This window comes from Zootoca vivipara, chromosome 8, assembly GCF_965207765.1.
Source record: "Zootoca vivipara chromosome 8, rZooViv2.hap1.1, whole genome shotgun sequence".
NCBI classification, from domain to species: Eukaryota; Metazoa; Chordata; class Lepidosauria; order Squamata; family Lacertidae; genus Zootoca; species Zootoca vivipara.
The window spans coordinates 23540115-23562956 of NC_142591.1; the positions used below are offsets into that span (position 1 = coordinate 23540115).

At 45.4% G+C, this 22842-nt stretch overlaps 1 protein-coding gene and 1 long non-coding RNA gene across 3 annotated transcripts; one reads left to right on the forward strand and one right to left on the reverse strand.

Annotated features, from left to right (window-relative positions):
* Positions 1–5686: 5686 nt before the first annotated feature.
* On the forward strand, positions 5687–22739 carry BPHL (biphenyl hydrolase like). 2 transcript variants are annotated; one of them, XM_035126378.3, is made up of 8 exons: positions 5694–5862; positions 8453–8556; positions 10702–10868; positions 12788–12941; positions 13655–13699; positions 17770–17901; positions 20741–20864; positions 22342–22739. In XM_035126378.3, exons 1-8 carry the CDS (start codon positions 5747–5749, stop codon positions 22427–22429), a joined length of 930 nt encoding a protein of 309 aa, XP_034982269.2. In that variant the 5' UTR covers positions 5694–5746; the 3' UTR covers positions 22430–22739. The 2 variants fall into 2 exon arrangements, with proteins under 2 accessions (XP_034982270.2, XP_034982269.2); XM_035126379.3 differs by lacking the exon at positions 13655–13699 and having other exon boundaries at positions 5687–5862.
* On the reverse strand, positions 20221–22282 carry LOC148684765 (uncharacterized). Its single transcript, XR_015951358.1, has 2 exons — positions 21761–22282; positions 20221–21391 (listed from the first exon to the last, which is right to left on the reverse strand). It is a non-coding gene; the product is annotated as an uncharacterized LOC148684765 (long non-coding RNA).
* Positions 22740–22842: the final 103 nt, after the last annotated feature.

The following is a 22842-nucleotide window of genomic DNA, read 5'->3' on the forward strand; positions in this document are numbered from 1 at the left end:
AAACCCCAGAGCCTTCCCAGAGCAGGGGGAGGGGGAGATTGGGGGACCACCTATTGAGGCATGGGGTGAGAGGAGGGAGACAGTACACCAACAACTGGATGGAGACGTGGCAAGGAGCAATGAGGCTTACAAGGAGGGGGCAGACCATCACGGGGGACTGGAGAAGGTCTTCCACGGAGGGGACAGGGTCTGGCTGTGGTCAGAAGGCCTTCCCATGGGGGGAAGGGGGAAGAAGCTGGCACCCAGAAGGCTGGGGCCCTTCAAGGTTCTGACACTGATCAACCCTGTCACCTTCAGGGGGGAAGCACCTACAGCGAGAAAGGTCCATCCCGTGGGTCACAGGTCTTTGCTCTCACACTTTAGGGAAAGCCCAAGGTTCAGAGGACGTGACACACATCCAACACAAGACGCTGACAGGAGGGAGGGGGAGGAAATCACACAAAAGACACTAGAGAGAAGGGTGGAGGGAGAAGGCAGCCAAGAGGTTCCAGAAAGAAAGGAAGAGGAGGAGGTCTACAGTGCCACAGCGAGCCCGGGCTCCCGGTGGGGGGAGGGGGGGGGTTAAAATGTCTGATGGCCAGGCAGGGCACTCCTGCTTCCCAAAACGCGGAGGCAACCACGCACACCATGCAAGGGGAGGACCGCACACTGGAACTGCACGCTCCTTTCTCCCACAGACCCAAACCACCACACGTCAGTAGCACAGGGAACACAGAGGGGGAGGGCGATCCCAGGTGGGGAGCAGGGGAGACGCAGACCCAAGGAGCCCTCCGGGAATCGGAAGCAATTTTCCAGAGGGAGGAGGAGGATGACAACGGAAGGAACTACACGGACCAGCCACACAGCACCGACTGGGAACAGGATTTTACACACACTACAGAGGAGGAAGACCTGTCAGGCTTCCAGCCCTCTTTACAGACATCAGACCAGGCAAACCAGGCCTCAGAAAGGGGGGGGGGAGCCTGGAGGGGGGGTGGATGTAAGAGAGAGGGCTTGCAGAGAGCAGCCCACTCTGCTTACTTCCATCCGATGGGAGAGCAGCAGCAAGTCTGGGAGTTCAAATCAGGAACAGGAAGGGTTAAGACGGGTCCAGGGCTCTGCAGAGTCCTGGTGGCTCAGCTCCAGGTTGGTAGCAGGGAAGCAGGGGAGGAGCTAGCTTCAGCAGGGGCTGGAAAGGAGGGAGGAGAGGGAACGGCACATCAGGAGCCTGGTTTGGGACCACGGAGGACCCATAGAGCAAGGAGGAGGGGCGTTTGGAGTCTTAAAAGGGGGGTCAGAGCCCACGAGACGCCATTGTGGGCTTCTGCCCCATGCAGAGCAGACATGATTTGAGACATCTCACCACTGTATATAGCATGCACAATAAAACTATGAAAATCCAGAGGATGTGTGGAGTGCTTACTCAGGAGTAGCCAACACCCCATCTGTGACAGGATGCAATCTCAAAAATGACAGAATGATCTCAATACGAATCCAAGGCAGACCTTTTAACATCACAGTAATCCAAGTTTATGCACCAACTACCGGTGCTGAAGAAAGTGAAATTGACCAATTCTATGAAGACCTACAACACCTTCTAGAAATGACACCAAAGAAGGATGTTCTTCTCATTACAGGGGACTGGAATGCTAAAGTAGGGAATCAAGAGATAAAAGGAACAACTGGCAAGTTTGGCCTTGGAGTTCAAAATGAAGCAGGGCAAAGGCTAATAGAGTTCTGTCAAGAGAACAAGCTGGTCATCACAAACACTCTCTTCCAACAACACAAGAGACGACTCTACACATGGATATCACCAAATGGACAGCATCGAAATCAGATTGATTATATTCTCTGCAGCCAAAGATGGAGAAGCTCTATACAGTCAGCAAAAACAAGACCTGGAGCGGACTGTAACTCAGATCATCAGCTTCTTATAGCAAAATTCCAGCTTAAACTGAAGAAAGTAGGAAAAACCACTGGGCCAGTAAGATACAATCTGAATCAAATCCCTTATGAATACACAGTGGAAGTGAGGAACAGGTTTAAGGATTTAGATTTGGTGGACAGAGTGCCTGAAGAACTATGGATGGAGGCTCGTAACATTATACAGGAGGCAGCAATGAAAACCATCCCAAGGAAAAGGAAATGCAAGAAAGCAAAATGGCTGTCCAACGAGGCCTTACAAATAGCGGAGGAGAGGAGGCAAGCAAAATGCAAGGGAGATAGGGAAAGATACAGGAAACTGAATGCAGATTTCCAAAAAACAGCAAGGAGAGACAAGAGGGTCTTCTTAAATGAGCAATGCAAAGAAATAGAGGAAAACAATAGAATGGGGAAAACCAGAGATCTGTTCAAGAAAATTGGAGATATGAAAGGAACATTTCGTACAAAGATTACCATAATAAAGGACAAAACTGGTAAGGACCTAACAGAAGCAGAAGACATCAAGAAGAGGTGGCAAGAATACACAGAGGAATTATACCAGAAAGATATGGAGGTCTCGTACACCTCAGGTAGTGTGGTTGCTGACCTTGAGCCAGACATCTTGGAGAGTGAAGTCAAATGGGCCTTAGAAAGCATTGCTAATAACAAGGCCAGTGGAAGTGATGATATTCCAGCTGAACTGTTTAAAATTTTAAAAGATGATGCTGTTAAGGTGCTACACCCAATATGCCAGCAAGTTTGGAAAACTCAGCAATGGCCAGAGGATTGGAGAAGATCAGTCTACATCCCAATTCCAAAGAAGGGCAGTGCCAAAGAATGCTGCAACTACCGCACAATTGCGCTCATTTCACACGCTAGCAAGGTTATGCTTAAAATTCTACAAGGCAGGCTTAGGCAGTATGTGGACCGAGAACTCCCAGAAGTGCAAGCTGGATTTCGAAAGGGCAGAGGAACCAGAGACCAAATAGCAAACATGCGCTGGATTATGGAGAAAGCTAGAGAGTTCCAGAAAAACGTCTACTTCTGCTTCATTGACTATGCAAAAGCCTTTGACTGTGTCGACCACAGCAAACTATGGCAAGTTCTTAAAGAAATGGGAGTGCCTGATCACCTCATCTGTCTCCTGAGAAATCTCTATGTGGGACAAGAAGCTACAGTTAGAACTGGATATGGAACAACTGATTGGTTCAAAATTGGGAAAGGAGTACGACAAGGTTGTATATTGTCTCCCTGCTTATTTAACTTATATGCAGAATTCATCATGCGAAAGGCTGGACTAGATGAATCCCAAGCCGGAATTAAGATTGCCGGAAGAAATATCAACAACCTCAGATATGCAGATGACACAACCTTGATGGCAGAAAGCGAGGAGGAATTAAAGAACCTTTTAATGAGGGTGAAAGAGGAGAGCGCAAAATATGGTCTGAAGCTCAACATCAAAAAAACCAAGATCATGGCCACTGGTCCCATCACCTCCTGGCAAATAGAAGGGGAAGAAATGGAGGCAGTGAGAGATTTTACTTTCTTGGGCTCCTTGATCACTGCAGATGGTGACAGCAGTCACGAAATTAAAAGACGCCTGCTTCTTGGGAGAAAAGCAATGACAAACCTAGACAGCATCTTAAAAAGCAGAGACATCACCTTGCCGACAAAGGTCCGTATAGTTAAAGCTATGGTTTTCCCAGTAGTGATGTATGGAAGTGAGAGTTGGACCATAAAGAAGGCTGATCGCCGAAGAATTGATGCTTTCGAATTATGGTGCTGGAGGAGACTCTTGAGAGTCCCATGGACTGCAAGAAGATCAAACCTATCCATTCTTAAGGAAATCAGCCCTGAGTGCTCCCTGGAAGGACAGATCGTGAAGCTGAGGCTCCAATACTTTGGCCACCTCATGAGAAGAGAAGAATCCTTGGAAAAGACCCTGATGTTGGGAAAGATGGAGGGCACTAGGAGAAGGGGACGACAGAGGACAAGATGGTTGGACAGTGTTCTCGAAGCTACGAACATGAGTTTGACCAAACTGCGGGAGGCAGTGCAAGACAGGAGTGCCTGGCGTGCTCTGGTCCATGGGGTCACGAAGAGTCGGACACGACTAAACGACTAAACAACAACAACATGCATACTTTGGGACCTTCTCTGGTAGTGACTGCAATTTGTTTTAAGCTGATTTATCTACATTGTTACCATCCTGGGACTTGGGGGGAATTATTATTTAAACTGTTTTTTAGAACTGCTCCTTGTTTTTAGCTGCTGTTGGTTTCATGTGCTAGTTTGTTTCATTTTTAGGTTACATTTTTGACTTATTTTGTGTTGTGTGGACTTTGTGAAAGCAGCCCTGTGTACTTTTGTAGAAAAAATGTTATCATCATTAGCAGAGTTGACAAATTGTAAGAACATGGTGTGATAGTTAGTGCCAGAACAGGGCTCTGGAGGTCCAGATTCAAATTTCCACTCAGCCAAGAAGCAGACTGAGTGAGCTTGGGCTACTTGCAGGGTTATTATGAAGTGCAAAAAGTGGGAAGGATTGCCTTGTGCCCCTTCGATAAAAGGAGGGATAGGAATGCAATGAATCCATAAATACTGTATAAAGAGTAGCTGGTATTGTGATAAATTGCACCTGAACATCAAAGCTCCATTCAACTTGTCCTGGTTGACGCAGCCCCCAATGATTTCTCTCCCCCCACCTCGAATCTAGCTAATCTTTCTTTCCAAGCTTCTCTTTCACATGCAGGGGAAGTCCCAATCTCACCGAGGGTTTGAGCCCCATCATCGGCTACCCTCCCCTGGTTTAGCCAGCCCATCAAAGCCGTTCCTGGGGTGTGGCTGCTGTCCCATGTCAGGAGCCACGGGTGAGAGCTAAGTGCAAGGTGGGGGACCAAAGGGAGGATGATGTGTGCCCCCCCCACCAGAGGTACTACCCCTGCAACACTCCACACACTGGCCTTCAATTGCAATTAGAATCAGAATTATAGTCAGAATGGCACACCCAGGGGTCATCTAGTCCAACCCCCTGCAATGCAGGAACAAAGCATCGGATTCAAAAAATTAAAGGGATTAAAAAAGTTGCTAGCAATAAGCAGGGGGAAATAAACAAAACAAAAGCAGGGCCAGATTTAGGTTTGATGAGGCCCTAAGCCAGGCATCCCCAAACTTCGGCCCTCCAGATGTTTTGGACTACAATTCCCATCATCCCTGATCACTGGTCCTGTTAGCTAGGGATCTGGGAGTTGTAGGCCAAAACATCTGGAGGGCCACAGTTTGGGGATGCCTGCCCTAAGCTACTGAAGGTAATGGGGCCCTTTATATGTCCAGCTGTGCTTTGCCAGCAACAAATTGTGACTTTTTTGTGTTGAATATATGCTATATGGTAATAGGTATCTAAAGCCATTTGCACATAACAAAATCCTCTCTTTTTTCTTTAAATATTTTTGGGGGGCCCCAAGAGAGTGGGGCCCTAAACCAGTGTTTCTCAACCACTGTTCCCTGGTGTGCCGTGGGAGAATTACTTTATATATAGTCAATATAGGCACAGAGTTAATTTTTTTAACATTTTCTAATGGTGGTGTGCCTCGTGATTTTTTTCATGAAACAAGTGTGCCTTTGCCCAAAAAAGGTTGAGAAACACTGCCCTAAACTATAGCTTGTTTAGCTTTCGCCTCAGCCTGCCTAATACGATAGGACCGGCCCTGCTCCTCCTGCCCGTCCTGCAGCTAGGTTGTGAAATCGGCGCCTCTTGACCCTTCGGGGACCCGCTCAGTCCCCCGTCCTTCCCTTGGGAAGGCGAAGGCGGAGCCACCGCGCAGCAGCAGAACCAGAAAGGGCCATGGCTCGGCTGGGAAACGGAGGAGGGCTCTTGCTGCGGCGCCTTCTCTCGCAGCTCTCCCGCTCCGCGCAGGGGGCGACGCTGCGGGTCTCCCAGGCGCCGGCTGCAACCTACGGGTAAATTCCCTTTTGAGACGGGGCGGACAGGGGAAGCGGGGGAGGCGGACGAGCTCTGCAGCCTCAGCGACTTAGAGAAGGGAAGGCGGGGGAGGGATGTGCGCGCGCGCAGTCGGTGGCTCCTGAGCACCGGGCGGTGGGCAGAGCGTTGAAGGACGTTGGGGGAGAAGCGTGCGTGCCTAACGTGGAAGGTTATAGAGGATAGCGCGCAGCCCAGTGGTTCCCAAACTATTTTTCTCTGGGCCACACTTTCACCATAAAGATTTACTCGCGCCACACCGATATTATTATTATTATTATTATTATTATTATTATTATTATTATTATTATTATTATTATTATTATATTTATTTATAAGAAATACACCGGAAAACAAAGAGAAATAACTCCTAGCTATAAATAAATAAAAATACTTGCAGATAGGTGCATAAATCCTGGCCACGCCCATGCTCCTAACAGTGCACTGCTAGTTTTATCAAATGATCACAGGACATCCAGAAAGTACCATGGAAAACAGCTCAGTTGCAGAAGAACAGGAATCCTTACCAAAATTTGATTATAAACAAGCCTCTTACATATGCACCATAAGTGACTCAAGGAGAGGTGTGAGCTTGCAGTATTGCTTGATGCTGTTGCTCTCCTTTTGAGCGTGCCTCTGAGCAGGCGATGTGCTTCCAAAGGCTACAGAACTACATGAGGATCAATGAAAATCAGAACATTTGTTTCCTCTTCCTGCTCTGGCATCTGGCAAGGACAGGGGTCTGCAACCTTTAAGACAAAAAGGAGGGATCCGGCGCTCCACGGCGCCAGGGACGCTTAAGATGGCCCTGTGGCTGAGGGCCCCCAAGTTACTCATATACGTTGTTAACAGAGGTTACCTTTGAAATGTGGCATTGTGGAATTCTGGTATTTTGGTTTGTTCCACTATTTCCACTCTTCATTTCTCCTACCTCCTGATTAAAGTTTGATTAGAGCAAACAGGGTCTAACGCTACCAAGTGAAATGTCAAGCAGTTCCCCTAAATCTCAAAGCCACACTCTTTCCTTTCCTACACTTCCTTCCATTTGTGGGGGGATGCACTCAACCACTCTCCGCCCCCCAACATCATCATCCAGTTAAGCTGGAATTGACCAGAGAAAAGCTCTGGAATGGGGTATTTCAAAGTGGATTTTCCAAGTAACTCTTTGTAGGATTGGGCTACCACTGTCCACAAGACTGTTGTTCTTGCTACAATATTCTAATGTAGCCACCCTTTTGGAATATGGGTTGAAGACAAATATTTTACAGTGTTTTTGCAATTCTAAAATGGCAAGGGTCACAAGACACTTGGACAAAAAAATGTCCAAAGTCCTTTCGTGGCGAAGCACTGACAAAAATCTAGTCCCTATCTTATCAATGTGCAGCGCTATCCAATTGTTGCCCCTATTTTGTGTGATTTGGTTTTCCTTCCCAAATAAACACATGAACGCTGGTTCAATTGCTGGTATCACACTTCCCCGCTCCCCAGACCAATGTCTAGATTAGTGGAGCCGTTATCTTTTTGTGCCTTTGTTAGTCATTAACTCAACAGATTGGTTTCCAGCTACATAGAAGCAAAACAGCAGATACTGACTAAAAGAAGGGAATTGGGGGAAGCAAGGCCATGTTGAGCATTTTATTGGAAGCTCAGGATAATATTATGCATTCTGGGTTCCATTCCTTAAAGAGGTATGACTCCAGAACAGGTGAGTTGGAGTCCAACATTTATCTGTCAGGTGAGCATGACAGAACCCTGGAAGCGAAGTTTTAATATAATTCGAAATGGTTGTGCCGTTCCTTTAAGAGCATCATATCTCAGTTTTACTTTTTTTTCCCTGTACGTATACGCCTATTTAATAACTAAAATACCAGCATGCAATTAGCAAGTGACATTACTTGCTTCACAATGGGGTGCAATTGATAGTTCTGAATTTGGATTGTAAGGAGATCTGTGTGGGAGAAGAAACTCAGATCAAATGAGCTGAAGGATTTGGTTTACGAATGTTGCAATAACGCACTGCTGTTCCTCATCTTTTGTAGAGGACCCGATTTCAAGTCAACAATCCCGGCAGTTAAATCTGTTCTGGAATTCTCCTCTGACCCCCCTCTGGAGCAGAGTTGTGGTGGGGGTGGGGGATGCACAGAGAAAGGAGAGGGAGGGGGGTGTCCACTGCAAAAATCCTTTTTGCAAAATCCTTGCACTTACAGAACCACTTCGCTGGATAGCAGCACTCTGTGTTTCCATATGGGAGGTTGCTTCATTTGTTTATTGCCCAGCAGCTGAAGGCCCATCCTCCTTTAAAAGTTGGCAAAGCAATGAGTAAATCTTTCACAGTCTGCTAAAAGAACAGCCTCAGAGCACAATTCTGTTTTTTCTAATTTTGGGCAACTTCACTCCTATCGTACAGGACAAAAAAATTCCTTCCGTACCTAAAGTGCAAACAACCACACTTTAGCCTTCTTTCATTAACAGCATCAGTCTTAAGAGTAAGACTGGGCAGTCTGAGCTCCAATTTAGGTGTTATAAAGCTAAAATGTTGTGTTTTTTGGGGGGGGCTGATATTTCCACTAGCACTTCAGTAACCTCAGCTAAAGTCGAAGTGAATGGCGTCCGACTACATTATCAGCAAACGGGAAGTGGAAGCCATGCTGTCTTGCTTCTCCCTGGAATGTTAGGTTTGGATCTTTTTGTCTTACCTCTTTGGTCTGTGTCTTATGCTTGTGGTCTTTCTCAGTGATGTTCTTTTCCTCGGTAAGATATACAGTATACACAACAGCCAGGCTTATTCATACCATTCACACTCTTACAGAGTGGCAATGATTTTTTAAAAAATCTTGTAAGGAACTAAGACAACTCAGTCCACCAACTTTTTCTCACAGTGGTCACCTAGACCAGCTGGACTCAAGTACAATTTCCCCCACTTTTGATCCTCACAAACAGGTATTCAGAGTCATCCTGCCTCAGACAGTGGAGATTGGGCATAGCCATTATACAGAAGTAATCCATTTTGTAGCTAAGATATAAAACTCCTTCTGTGCCATTTGTTTAACTCAGGAGCGTTCATGGACTTCTACATGTTTGTTTACCTATATAGGCTAAATATGCAGTTTTTAAGAATGTAGAACTAGAAATGGATTTGAGAGAGGCATTGCTTGCCTGGGTGTAGAGACAATTTTCTTGCCTCTGGTCAAACAGGTGTTTGCAAGGATGCCAAAGGTGAAAAGAGGATGACAGGTGTGCAGGTGAGGAGCAGCACCCCTTAATTCCAAGCTGCTTTCAATTATCCGCAAAAGCTATTGCCTCATCTCTTATTTCAACATAGAGAGGAGCCATAGAAGAGAAGGCCTTTGATGGTTGTTAGCTATTGCTCTGCCCCCCACAGTTAGAGACACTAACGCTTCTGTGCTGAGAACCACAGGAGGGGGGAGGGCTCTTGTGCTCGGGTCCTCAATGTGAGCATCCCATGGGCATCTGTTTGTCCCCTATGAGAACAAGATGTTGGCCGTGATGGGCCATTGGGCTCTTCTTATGCTCGTATTCCACCATGTCTTAGCTGCCAAGTATCCCGTTTTTCGCGGGAAACCCCTGGATTGTAATCTGTTTCCCGCTGTTCTCCCGAATGGAGAAAAATCCTGGAAATCTCCCGGATTTCCTACCTGCCACAGAGCCTCCATTTTGGGTGCTGCTCTGACCATGTGTGGGCACCGGAAATAGGGCAGAGCGGCACCAGAAGTCGCTTCTACGCATGCCCGGCGACCATCACCAAGATGGCCGTTGCCATGCGGCCACCACCAAGATGGCCGCCTCCATGCAGCCACCACCAAGATGGTCACTGCCATGCGGCCACCAAGATGGCTGCCGGGCATGCGTAGAAGCGACTTCCGGTGCCATTCTGCCCTATTTCCGGTGCCCACACATGGTCAGAGCGGCCCCGGAAGTTGCTTCTATGCAACTTCCAGTGCCACGCCCCTGCTGATCCCACAGTTTTCAGCGGAAGACTAGGGAGGTATGCACTATGTGGTCTTCCTTGGTGATGAGAGTTATCACGCAAGCTACACCTGTTCAATTTCCCCCTTTTCTGCAACTGTCAAATGAGTCCTGACCTCTCTTGCACCAAGCCACTACCGTGTAACCAAGGACAATCCTTAGAATGAGTCTGGTGCATTGGGGGGACATTTCCCTGGTCAAAAGGTGTCCTCACACCATTGATTGTAAGCATATGGAGCATAGATATTAAGTACAGTGGTACCTCGGGTTACAAACACTTCGGGTTACAGACTCCGCTAACCTGGAAGTAGTACCTTGGGTCGTTAAGAACTTTGCCCAGGATGAGAACAGAAATCACGCGGCGGTGGTGCGGTGGCAGCGGGAGGCCCCATTAGCTAAAGTGGTACGTCAGGTTAAGAACAGTTTCAGGTTAAGAATGGACCTCCGGAACGAATTAAGTTCGTAACCAGAGGTACCACTGTAAATATAATTGTTGGGGCTTAATTTCCAATTGCTCATCATTGTAAGAGAGTATCTGTGGCTGTGGCCTGTAGTTGTAGGATATTATGTCAGATTTGTAACTCCTTGAGCAGAAAAATAAAGACACAAGGTTGGTTTATTGGGTGGTACCCATAAGGCAGAGTTTCCTTTTAAACTTAAAATGTGCATACCAGTGCTATTTTTCTAGAAAAAGAGGAGCTGGAACTCACCACTGTTCTCTTACAATGGCAATGGTGCCCGTCTGAGAGGTGATGGAACTGAGTTCCGGCTGAAAACAGCCCTGGGCATAACGACTGTCTGTTTTGGTGCAATTCTTTCACTTTTTTTTGTAGGGAGTGGCCAGACCGATTTTGGACCACAGCTGAAGTCTATGAACAAGCAGCAATTCACAGTTGTAGCCTGGGATCCTCGGGGGTATGGAAAGTCAATCCCCCCACTTCGAGATTTCCCTGAAGATTTTTTTGAGAGAGATGCAAAAGATGCCGTGGACTTGATGCAGGTAAATTTGTCCTTCTAAGGAACACCCTTTGGAGAACTGAAGTGTTCCCTCCCCATAGCTGCCAAGTTATCCCTTATTTTAAAGGATTTTCCCTTATGCTGAATAGGCTTCCTCACGAGAAAAGGGAAAACTTGGCAGCTATGCCCCTCCCTGGGGTTTTAGAATGTTAGTTGTGGGAGTAAACACAGCAAGCAAAACTTTTTATTTTTTTGAGCCTCAAAGTTTGTGGCTCAGAAACTTTATGCAAATGATTAACTGTTTAGTAGCAGGATACCTCTATTGCATGGACCCAGGTGGCGCTGTGGTTAAACCACTGAGCCTAGGGCTTGCTGATCAGAAGGTTGGCGGTTCGAATCCCTGTGACGGGGTGAGCTCCCGTTGCTTGGTCCCAGCTCCTGCCAACCTAGCAGTTCGAAAGCACGTCAAAATGCAAGTAGATAAATAGGAAGGTAAACGGCGTTTCCATGTGCTGCTCTGGTTTGCCAGAAGCGGCTTTGTCATGCTGGCCACATGACCTGGAAGCTACACGCCGGCTCCCTCGGCCAATAATGTGAGATGAGCGCGCAACCCCAGAGTCTGTCATGACTGGACCTAATGGTCAGGGGTCCCTTTACCTTTACCTCTATTGCAGGATACCTCTGCCTCGTTTTTGCTTTAGCAACCTATTCCTTTCAAAGACTATTCAGCTTAATTCCTTTTTTAAAAAACTCACCATTATATATAGCCTATTCAAACACAAAAACAAGTGTAAGGTACTAGCACCCAAACTGCATGTCACTAAAACTTTCAGTTCATTTGCATGTAATTGAAGGAAACAACTTCAGGTACATGGTAGGGAGTGCTGAATCTTATTCCCTAATAACTCTTAACAGCCAGCCTTACTTCTGGAGACAAACACCTGGAGAAACACAAAGAGGATTGGGGAGAGTGAATGAGGACCAAATGGGTTGGCCTAAATGGTTAAGGCAAATAATTTTAGCCCTACACTCTGGTGACCCAATTAATCTCCCCTCCACCTCCACAATGAGCATAGTTCTTGTCCTAGCATGTGGCAATGAACCCTCATAGGATGTTCTAGTAGCCTTCATACACACCTACCATCATAGCTTGGCACCAGCCATCATGACTGAAGTGGCAGGCCTCTCAATGCTTCGCAGAAGCATTTAGCAGGATTGGCACCCTATGAGGCAAGATGTATGGGCTACTCTCACTCAAAGCACAAGGGGATGGCTGTCATCCCTACTCTATTTCACTTTTACAAAGGTTTGGATATTACTTTAGATCACGGTTTCCCAAATTTGGCTCTCCAGCTGTTTTTGGACTACATCTCCTATCATCCCTGTGGGATGATAGGAATTGTAGTCTGAAAAACAGCTGGAGACTCAAGTTTGGGAAAGACAGCTTTAGATGATCTGGAAGAAGGGAGCTGCCTACCCTTCTTGTAGGTTGTCAGGATACAGTACGGGAGTGGCTAATCTGTGACCCTCCAGATATTGCTGGACTACAACTCCCATCTTTCCTGACCATTGGCTGAGCTGGTGGATGCTCAAGACCAGGCACCCCCAAACTGCGGCCCTCCAGATGTTTTGGCCTACAACTCCCATGATCCCTAGCTAACAGGATCAGTGGTCAGGGATGATGGGAATTGTAGTCCAAAACATCTGGAGGGCCGAAGTTTGGGGATGCCTGCTCAAGACCATCAACACCTGAAGGGCCACAAGGTAGCAACCCCTGATCTAGCAAGCCTCCAGTACCATAGGTGAAATTTAGTAGGTGCAACATAGCCAAACTCCCACCACTTGTAAATTCCCTCGATTTCGGTGGGGAAGGGTTGCTTCTGAAGAGACTTGTGCCTTCAGGTAAGGCCATTCAGCTGTAAACATCAGTTATTTCCAGTCTGTTTCCCTGTACTAAACAAGGTACTGAAGTTTAAGAAGTTCTCCTTGCTGGGATGGAGTGACGGGGGAATAACAGCACTCATTGCTGCTGCAAAGAATCCAAATCTTATCCACAAAATGGTGGTTTGGGGAGCCAATTCCACTGTTTCAGAGGAGGACGTGAAACTTTACAATGGTATGTATCAGATGAATGTAGAAAGGGTACGCTGAAGTTTTTCTTTAATTTTCTTTTCTAAACAATCATAAACATTTCAAAAATTGAAGTAATGTAAGCTCGACGAATTCACGATTCAGCTATATTCCTAGCTGTCAGAAAGGAAGTTTGGTTACTAGTTGTGAAACTTAATACTCCAATATAGCAAAAATGCATTACTATGAAAATATTATAAAGGTCTATTATAAGAAAATCTTTCTCCACTGCACTCATAATGTATGTGAGGAGAAAATGGATTATCCACCTTTTTAGCTCCTGACAATACTTGCTGTTTTCCCATTAAATAGTTAGCGATAAATCATAAAAATATTGTTTTGCACCAGCTGAATAAGCAGCAAATAGAATTAAAAGCCTTATTGAATGAAGTATCATGGATTGTGATTACAGAAAAGAAAAAAAATGTTTTAAGGAACAGTTGAATCGCTCTTGAACAGAAATGAGGGGGGCTTTTCTAGATTTCAAATCTGCTTTCGATTTAATACCAAGGGATAGCCTTTGGGGAAAGCTTGGCACCACAAGCATATAAAGACGCTTATTGCGCCTTATCCGTAGTCTATATGAAAACACTAGGATCAGGGTAAGATGTGATCGACAGGAAATTCAAACTTATCACGGGGTTAAACAAGGGTGCGCTCTTGCACCAACACTATTTAATTTCTATATTAATTCTTTAGCAGGAAATATGGCGAAAGAAAATGCCCTCCCACCCAAACTAGCAGGTATGCCCCTCCCGGTCCTCTTGTATGTGGACGATGCAGTCCTACTTTCTTTTTCCTGCGTTGGTTTAAGGAAACTTCTGAGATCACTTGCTAATTATTGTCAAGCTGAACAGTTATCAATTAATTACAGTAAATCTAAAATTATGGTGTTTTCAAAAGAAAAGAAGAAAACATAAATGGAGAATTGATAGTCATCCAATGAGCAGGTAGCAACCTTCAAATACCTGGGAATAATACTTCCGCAACTTATCTATGGATCCCAGGTTTGCAGTTTCAAAAATTTCGCTCCCCTGGAGGCATTTCAAACTACATTTTTTTGTTGCCTACTAGGGGTCCCCCCCTGCATTTCCAATATACCTGTCAGTGCACGGCTGTGGACTCGAAAGATAGACTATTGGCTAAAACTCATTCCCCCCCCCCCGACTGGGCTGGCTCCACTAACATTACTAGATACCTATCATTCCAATTGGAAAGACACTCTGTATGAAAAGTTAAGAAGCCACAGACCTTGATAGCGGCGGGATATGAGAGAGCCAGAAACCAAGTGCGCCGACGAATCAGGGACGTGGAGCTGCAATGTCATATGGGCAAAATGGACAAACACGCTGAAATAAGAGATTATGGGAGAGGGTTCTCTACTGCAAATTATCTGACAAAATTAAAAATACCTAAGTATAGACATTCCTTCTCCATGGCCAGATTTAATGTAATAATAATAATAATAATAATAATAATAATAATAATAATAATAATAATAATTTATTTATACCCCGCCCATCTGGCCGGGTTCCCCCAACCACTCTGGGCGGCTTCCAACAAAACATTAAAATACAGAAATAAAACATTAAAAGCTTCCCTAAACAGGGCTGCCTTGAGATGCCTTCTAAAGGTCTGGTAATTGTTGTTCTCTTTGACCTCTGGTGGGAGGGCATTCCACAGGGTGGGTGCCACTACCAAGAAGGCCCTCTGCCTGGTTCCCTGTAACTTGGCTTCTCGTAGCGAGGGAACCGCCAGAAGACCCTCGGTGCTGGACCTCAGTGTCCGGGCAGAACAATAGGGGTGGAGACGCTCCTTCAGGTATACTGGACCGAGGCCATTTAGGGCTTTAAAGATCAACACCAACACTTTGAATTGTGCTCGGAAACGTACTGGGAGCCAATGTAGGTCTTTCAAGACGAGTGTTATGTGGTCTCGGTGGCCGCTCCCAGTCACCAGTCTAGCTGCCGCATTCTGGGTTAGTTGTAGTTTCCGGGTCACCTTCAAAGGTAGCCCCACGTAGAGCGCATTGCAGTACTCCAAGCGAGAGATAACTAGAGCATGCACCACTCTGGCAAGACAGTCCGCGGGCAGGTAGGGACTCAGCCTGTGTACCAGATGGAGCTGATAAACAGCTGTCCTGGACACAGAATTGACCTGTGCCTCCATGGACAGCTGTGAGTCCAAAATGACTCCCAGGCTGCACACCTGGTCCTTCAGGGGCACAGTTACCCCATTCAGAACCAGGGAATCCTTCACACCTGCCCGCCTCCTGTCCCCCACAAACAGTACCTCTGTCTTGTCAAGATTCAAACTCAAGCTGTTAGCCGCCATCCATCCTCCAACTGCCTCCAGACACTCACACAGGACCTTCACCGCCTTCACTGGTTCTGATTTGAAAGAGAGATAGAGCTGGGTATCATCCGCATACTGATGAACACCCAGCCCAAACCCCCTGATGATCTCTCCCAGCGGCTGCATATAGATATTAAAAAGCATGGGGGAGAGAACGGAACCCTGAGGCACCCCACAAGTGAGTGCCCAGGGGTCTGAACACTCATCCCCCACCACCACTTTCTGAACACGGCCCAGAAGGAAGGAGCGGAACCACTGCATGACAGTGCCCCTAGCTCCCAAGCCCTCAGTCCAGAAGGATGTTATGGTCGATGATGTCAAAAGCCGCTGAGAGATCCAGCAGAACTAGGAAACAGCTCTCACCTTTGTCCCTAGCCCGCCGGAGATCATCGACCAGTGCAACCAAGGCAGTTTCAGTCCCATGATGAGGCCTGAATCCCGACTGGAAGGGATCCAAATGGTCCGCTTCTTCCAGGCGTGCCTGGAGTTGTTCAGCAACCACTCGCTCAATCACCTTGCCCAGGAATGGAAGATTTGAGACTGGGCGATAGTTGGCCATATTGGCCGCATCTAAAGACGGTTTTTAAAGAAGTGGTTTAATAACCGCCTCTTTCAGCGGGTCTGGGAAGGCTCCCTCACAGAGAGAAGCATTCACCAACCCGCGAAGCCCATCGCCCAGCCCTTCCCGGCTAGCTTTTATAAAAGCCAGGATGGACAAGGGTCAAGGAGACAGGTGGTTGGTTTCACTCGTCCAAGCAGCCTGTCCACATCCTCGGAGGTAACAGGTTGTACTCCCCTCTGCCATGTTGCAAGGCAGGTACGAGGGTAAACCTTATGAGACACGTATTTGCCCATGTGGCTCATTGGAAGTAGAAACAAATACACATGGATTGCTATACTGCAGCCTCTACGAGGATTTACATTTGTCCTTTATTGCCCCAGTTTTACAAAAGTTTAAGTATGAACCAGAACCCCAACACCTGCGAGCCCTGTTAGAGGACAAGGACCCACGAAATCACGACCAATGTTGTAAAATTTTGTGTATCTGCTATTAGACGCAGGAAACAAGAGTTTCCCAATAGCAATTCCCAGGGGAATGCTAACATTTAATCTTATTATGTTTTTTAACTCTAAAGTGTAATTGTTGTTCAATTTGTACTGAAATTGTCCATGGTAACTTTTTATGTTATGCTCTGCCGACTCGCCACATGAGTCGAATTGGTCTGTGACCGTTCAATAAACTTTGATTTGATTTGAAATGAGGGGGTGGGGAGCTACTATAATTAACAACCCTGCAGAAAAAGAATTCAATTTAAAACTAAACATTTGCACATTTTGCTGCTACATTTTTTTTTAAAAAAAAGAAACAACTCTGTAAAAACTTAAATGTGAGAGCTTCTAGCAGTGAGATGAGATCTTAGGATACTGCTGTATTGTTGCTGGTACTTTTAGCTTATTCATAAACGACCAAGCTGAGCAGTGAGGCGGCCAATATGCTAATGACCCCCAATTATTCAGGGTAGGAAAGACAAAAGAAAGGATTGCAAAGAGCTAGAACTGTATTTATCCAAAATGGATGAATGGATGAGAAAATGCCAAGTGCAGTTCAGAGTAAGGGTAAAATGAAGTACTGTACTGTGGAACAAAATATCCTAACTTCACATTATACTGGGATTGCCACACGTCCAGAAATTCTAGGACATGTTCTCTATGGCCACCTGGAGGGAAATTTACATTTTAAAGCAAATGTCTGGGATTTTTAAAAAATAAAATAAAATGGGCACAGGTGGCTCTGATTCAGGCTGTGGCACAGCTTGGGTTCTGTTGTAGCCACGGGTGGTTTGGGCTTGGCAGCGGCAGACAGCATGGGGGCTATTAGGTGAATGCCCCCCCTCAAATCTCAACAACTATTTATGTCTGTATTTTTACCAACCCTACTATACACTGGTGGGGCCCGAGCTAATAGTTACTGACCAAGAAAGGGATTGAAGGAGGTGAGGGAAAGCTCAATTTAAATGCTGATCCAGTGTTTTAAGTGCTGTGGAAATGGCAAAATTCTAGTTCGCAAGATAGGATACAGTAGAGTTCGAAAAAGTGAAACAAAAATGATTAAGGGCGGGGCTAAATCCAGTCTATTATGGGAAAAGGTTATGATGTTTGGTGCCTTTTAGCCTAGAAAAAGGTGAGTATTGGGGGCATAATAACGATGTATTAAAATTATCTGGAGAAAGTGGGTAGAAGTTCTCTCTCTCTCTCAAAATACTAGAATAGAGCTGGATTTGTGTTTAATTATGTGAATCAATTTGCATTGACCCTGCCCACTGTTGGCATGAAGCTCTGAAAAGTTAGGCATGGAAGGGGATCGAGGCCCTTGGGCTGCAAAAGGTTCCCCGCTCCTCCATAATGGACAGGATTTTGATACTTCTTTTAATATGCACATTTCATTCCCTTGTCCTCAGCTATCCGTGATGTTTCAAACTGGAGTGAAAGAGCCAGGCAGCCAATGGAAGAAATGTACGGCCACGATTACTTTAGCAAAACCTGCGCAGCCTGGGTGGATGGAATCTCCCAGTTTGCACAAAAGCCAAATGGTAAGAAATCCTGCAGCTAAAAAGAGATAGAGAAGCCAGCAATGATAAGGCCCTGTTTTGTTGCCTTTCAGATCACTATTGTCCATCGCTGTATCTCAGAAGCATCTTTATCCACAAACGTTCTTCCCAAGAGTCTGCCAGCATTTAAAAATCAATGCTGACTTTGTGTGATTAGAGGGAAAAGGTGGGATACAAATGCAATCATTTAAAAATAAGTGAAATATTACAATGGGTCAGATTTAACTAATTCCTTCCATTAGTGGCAGTGCTGGATTTACGTATAAGATGAAACAAACTATCGCTTAGGGCCCCACTCTCTTGGGGGTCCCCAAAAAAATTAAGAAAAAAAAACTGGATGTACATTTCCAAAATATAAGATAAAAAACAAATAAAATAAAACCTACATACAGCAACAGTGTTTTGTGTTGTGTAGGCTCCTATGACATAAGTAATGGGCCCTTTATATGTGATATTTTAGGAAGCAGGCTAGCAGGCGGGGCCCATTACATACCTCATAGGAAAACCCCCAGAGCAGCACTAAGGAGTGGGCAGAATGTCCTGTCAGAGCTGAAATGTTTGCACTGATTCACCTCCTCCCATAGATTATAGCCGCTTTCTGATTATTTAGATCAGAGCTGAGGCTCTCCCTTTAGCAGCTATGAATGAACTTTCCCTCCCAATTCTGTGTCCCTTTGGGATGCGGGTGGCGCTGTGGTCTAAACCACTGAGCCTCTTGGGCTTGCCAATCAGAAGGTTGGCGGTTCAAATCCCCGCAATGGAGTGAGCTCCCGTTGCTCTGTCCCAGCTCCTGCCAACCTAGCAGTTCGAAAGCATGCCAGTGAAAGCAGATAAATAGGTACCGCTGTAGCGGGAGGGTAAACGGCGTTTCCGTGCGCTCTGGTTTCCGTCATGGTGTCCTGTTGCACCAGAAGTGATTTAGTCATGCTGGCCACATGACCTGGAAATCTGTCTGTGGACAAACGTCGGCTCCCTCAGCCTAAAAGCGAGATGAGCACTGCACCCTATAAGTTACCTTTGACTGGACTTAACCGTCCAGGGGTCCTGTACCTTTTACCTTTTGACACAGGGCCGCCATGGGATAAACATTTTGAGTGCAGACTGTTTCTCCAGCTGTCATTTTACCTTCTTTGTCATACGAAGTTTGTTTTTTACTAGTGGCAGTGGTTGGAAAAGCACCATGCTACCTGCAAGGCGAAAGAGGCTTCTGAGCTGCTGAGAGTAGGAATTGGTAGGGGGCGGGGAGAGATTGCTGGATTCACGACAATCTCTCTCTTAAGATTTGGATTGGCAATCCACCTGCAAATGAGGAACTGCCATTTGAACAGTTCTGCAACCTTGAAATAACCGTCATGCTCGCCAGATCCCTACATTTTGCTCGTGGTTCTGCTTTTTTAAGTAAGCAAGCTTGTTGGAACGTCTCACTGGGGAAATGACACACTGCCTAATTGCACACAAGGTATTTCTTCTTTTCTACTCCAGCTTTCAGGGGAAAAAAATTAACGTTCCCTGCTTACACTTCTCTGCTTAAGTCAATCATTGCCAGTCTTGGTTTAAAAAAGCAATAATCGTTTGAGACTAATTTCCAGGAGCTTTTTAAAAAACCGAGCTTTTTAAAAAAGAAAAGCCTTCTGAATGCTAATGGCTGTTCAGTACATCAAGGACAAAGCAGTCAAATCACTTGGAGGGCACAAAATGGGCAGCAAGGCTGGGCAAAGCAACTCTGGCTGCAATCTCCTACCCACATATCCTGGGAGCAGACCCCAATGAACTCAGTGAGACTGACTTCTGGGTAGACCTAGAGCTGCATTATCCCAGTCCCAGCTGGGGAGAAGTAGAGTGGCATATCAGCCACTGCATCCCAGGTTCTGACAACCAGGAGAGAAGAGGTGGAAAAATAAAATTTTTGCTGCACCAGTTCCAGGCCGGCCTAGCTGAGGGATCTGAGAATTGGTTCCTTTGGGGAAACCTGATACCATTTCTGGCCTTTCTGCCAGCTACCACCACCAGAACTTCCAGTTGCTGCTTTCCACACCCACCCCACTAACAGATTTCCACCTTCACCATAGCCTAACACACACACACACACACACACACACACACACACACACACACACCCCTAGCAGTGCAGGAGATTAGGGCTGCTCGGATTATTATTAGCCACTGTTTAATTTCCTGAAGACACTTTCTCAGTGTTCCCAGGCCTTGCCAGGACATATTTTAAACTCTTGTAATGTTGTCCTTTTCTTTGTAAACTGTATATGCTTTCAGGGTGGCGTACAGGTCACAGAACTCAGTAAATTGGGTTATTTGGAACCTAATTTATTTTGTGCGCACAGAACACACAACATCCTACCGGCATTAGCCGAGTCGACATATTCAACTCAAGATTTATAAGTGCCGACACTTGTGATGGGTAATAAAAGGAAACACAGAAGCAAACTGCCCATAAAAGCAAAATAAAATTCCGACACATATTTTTAAGTACAAAAGCTCTTCGATGCAGTTATCAGTACATGCTTGAACAGGTTGTCTAAGAATTCAGAACTACGGGAAATGCTGAGAGGAGGAGGAAGAAAACCCTAGCAATTTTGTCTGAATCAGACTGGCACTCAAGGAATTGTTCTCATTGTGGTAATTCCTGTTCCTGATCCAGTTGCTACTAAACAATTTTCTTGCAGCCAGAATCAACTATTTCATTTCCTTTGCAAGGAGGAAGTAGGTGGTGTTATGCTTCACTGGGGAAATGTGATGCTATTACCAATTCAAAGTAAACGAATAAGGAAATTATCTTGACATTTTTCCCACTTCCCACCCCCAGGTAGTATCTGTGAGTCTTTGCTGCCTCATATTAACTGCCCAACGTTAATAATCCACGGAGAGAAAGATCCCTTGGTTCCACGCTTTCATCCTGAATATCTTCACAAACATATCAAGGGTTCACAGTAAGTCAGTTTTTCTTGGGGAGGTGGGCAGGAGAAACTAAAGCTAAAATTTATGTGAATACAGTGGTACCTTGGGTTAAGAACTTAATTTGTTCTGGAGGTCCGTTCTTAACCCGAGGTAGCACTTTAGCAAATGGGGCCTCTCGCTGCTGTGCGATTTCTGTTCTCATCCTGAAGCAAAGTTCTTAACCTGAGGTACTATTCCTGGGTTAGCAGAGTCTGTAACCTGAAGCGTCTGTAACCCAAGGTACCACTGTAGATTAAAAAGCTTCTCCAGCTGCTCAGAACAAACCACTTTGTAGGCTTCTAGAAGCTACGATCATTTGAAAGAATGCGTCCAGCCACGATATTGTAGAAATACTCACATACAGATCCATCCCACAGGAAAGATTTGGGCGCAGTAGATGCAATTTCTGAGCGCAAGTAGAAAGTGCAACTTGAACAAACCAGCACAAAATTCATTTCGCAATTTCCCGCAATTCAGCAAAGCATCCAGGGTCAGTAACTTGAGATGAAAGCTCAGGGACCTGCTTCCAAAATTAGACACCAGCATTAGGAAGTTAGAAACTGCTAGCAACAGTTTCAGAACTCTAAATGCTGCAAGTCTTTAATGGGACATGGTACAATGGAGGCAATCTATTCTGTAGCAGCTACAAAATAGCTGTCTTGAACGCCCTGCAGTGAATAGCACAGTAATGTTGTCAAGAGTTCAAATGAACCACCTTGCTAAAACAATCCTTAAGGGATCCTTTTTAAAAGGGATCCTTTAAGACTGCGAGCTCAAGTTTCACTGAAACTTGTTTCTAAATTTGCCCACGTCTTGACAGGCACATAAGCCTGCCAATTCAGTGTTTGCTTCGAATGTTGAAATGGCCACAGCAGCTCATAACACTTACATGTGGTGTAGTGGTTAAGAGCGGTAGACTTGTAATCTGGGGAACCGGGTTCGCGTCTCCGCTCCTCCACGTGCAGCTGCTGGGCGACCTTGGGCGAATCACACTTCTCTGAAGTCTCACAGCCCCACTCACCTCAGAGTGTTTGTTGTGGGGGAGGAAGGGAAAGGAGAATGTTAGCCGCTTTGAGACTCCTTCGGGTAGTGATAAAGGGGGATATCAAATCCAAACTCCTCCTCTTCTTCTCTTGCTATGACATGACTCCTCTGCAGTCATGTCCTGCCGATTATGTTGCTCGTTTTCATAAATATATGTATTTTTTGTTTGTTTTTTGAGACATGTCCATTTGAAAAAGATGAGCATGGACTGGGAAATAATTGTAGCATGACCAAAGTCGGACACCTCCATTACTGTCCCTAAATTATGACACAGATGCTTTGAGATGTCAATTCCAAATATGAAAATACAAATCTTTCTAGCAAGCTGGCTTCTTACATGCACTTGGGCAGAGTGTAGGTTTAAGTAATAAATGCTTGCCTTGTTTTCTGTACACCTAGAATTTATCCAATGTTTTGTTGTTTCAGGTTGCATTTGATGCCGGAAGGAAAACATAATTTGCACCTACGCTTTGCAGAGGAATTTAACAGAGTGGTGGAAAAATTTCTTCTATGAAATGTTGCCAGTTGTTACTGAACCACCCTTAGATCTATGGGTATAGCGCAGTACACAAATGTAATAAATAATAATAATTGATGAGCAAATTTTTTTGCTGTTCCTACTCCTGGGGTGGATAGGATGATAAGTCCACTTTAATCAGCTTCATCTGGTATGTGGGAAGAGAAAGGGAATCAATTTTTTTCCTGTTATATATGTATTGCACCAAAGTTGTAACATGCTTCTCATGTCAACAGTTCGGCTGTATCTTAACCTTTCGGGGGTTTTACACTTAAATGAGCATTAAAGTCTGCCTTTTGGCTATTAAGGACTGCTCGTGTTTCTTAGCAACTTTAAAAGGAACATTAGGGAAGTACATTAGTTTTAATAGATGTACAATATGATCTGTCTTGAAGAAAACGGAGTCATTA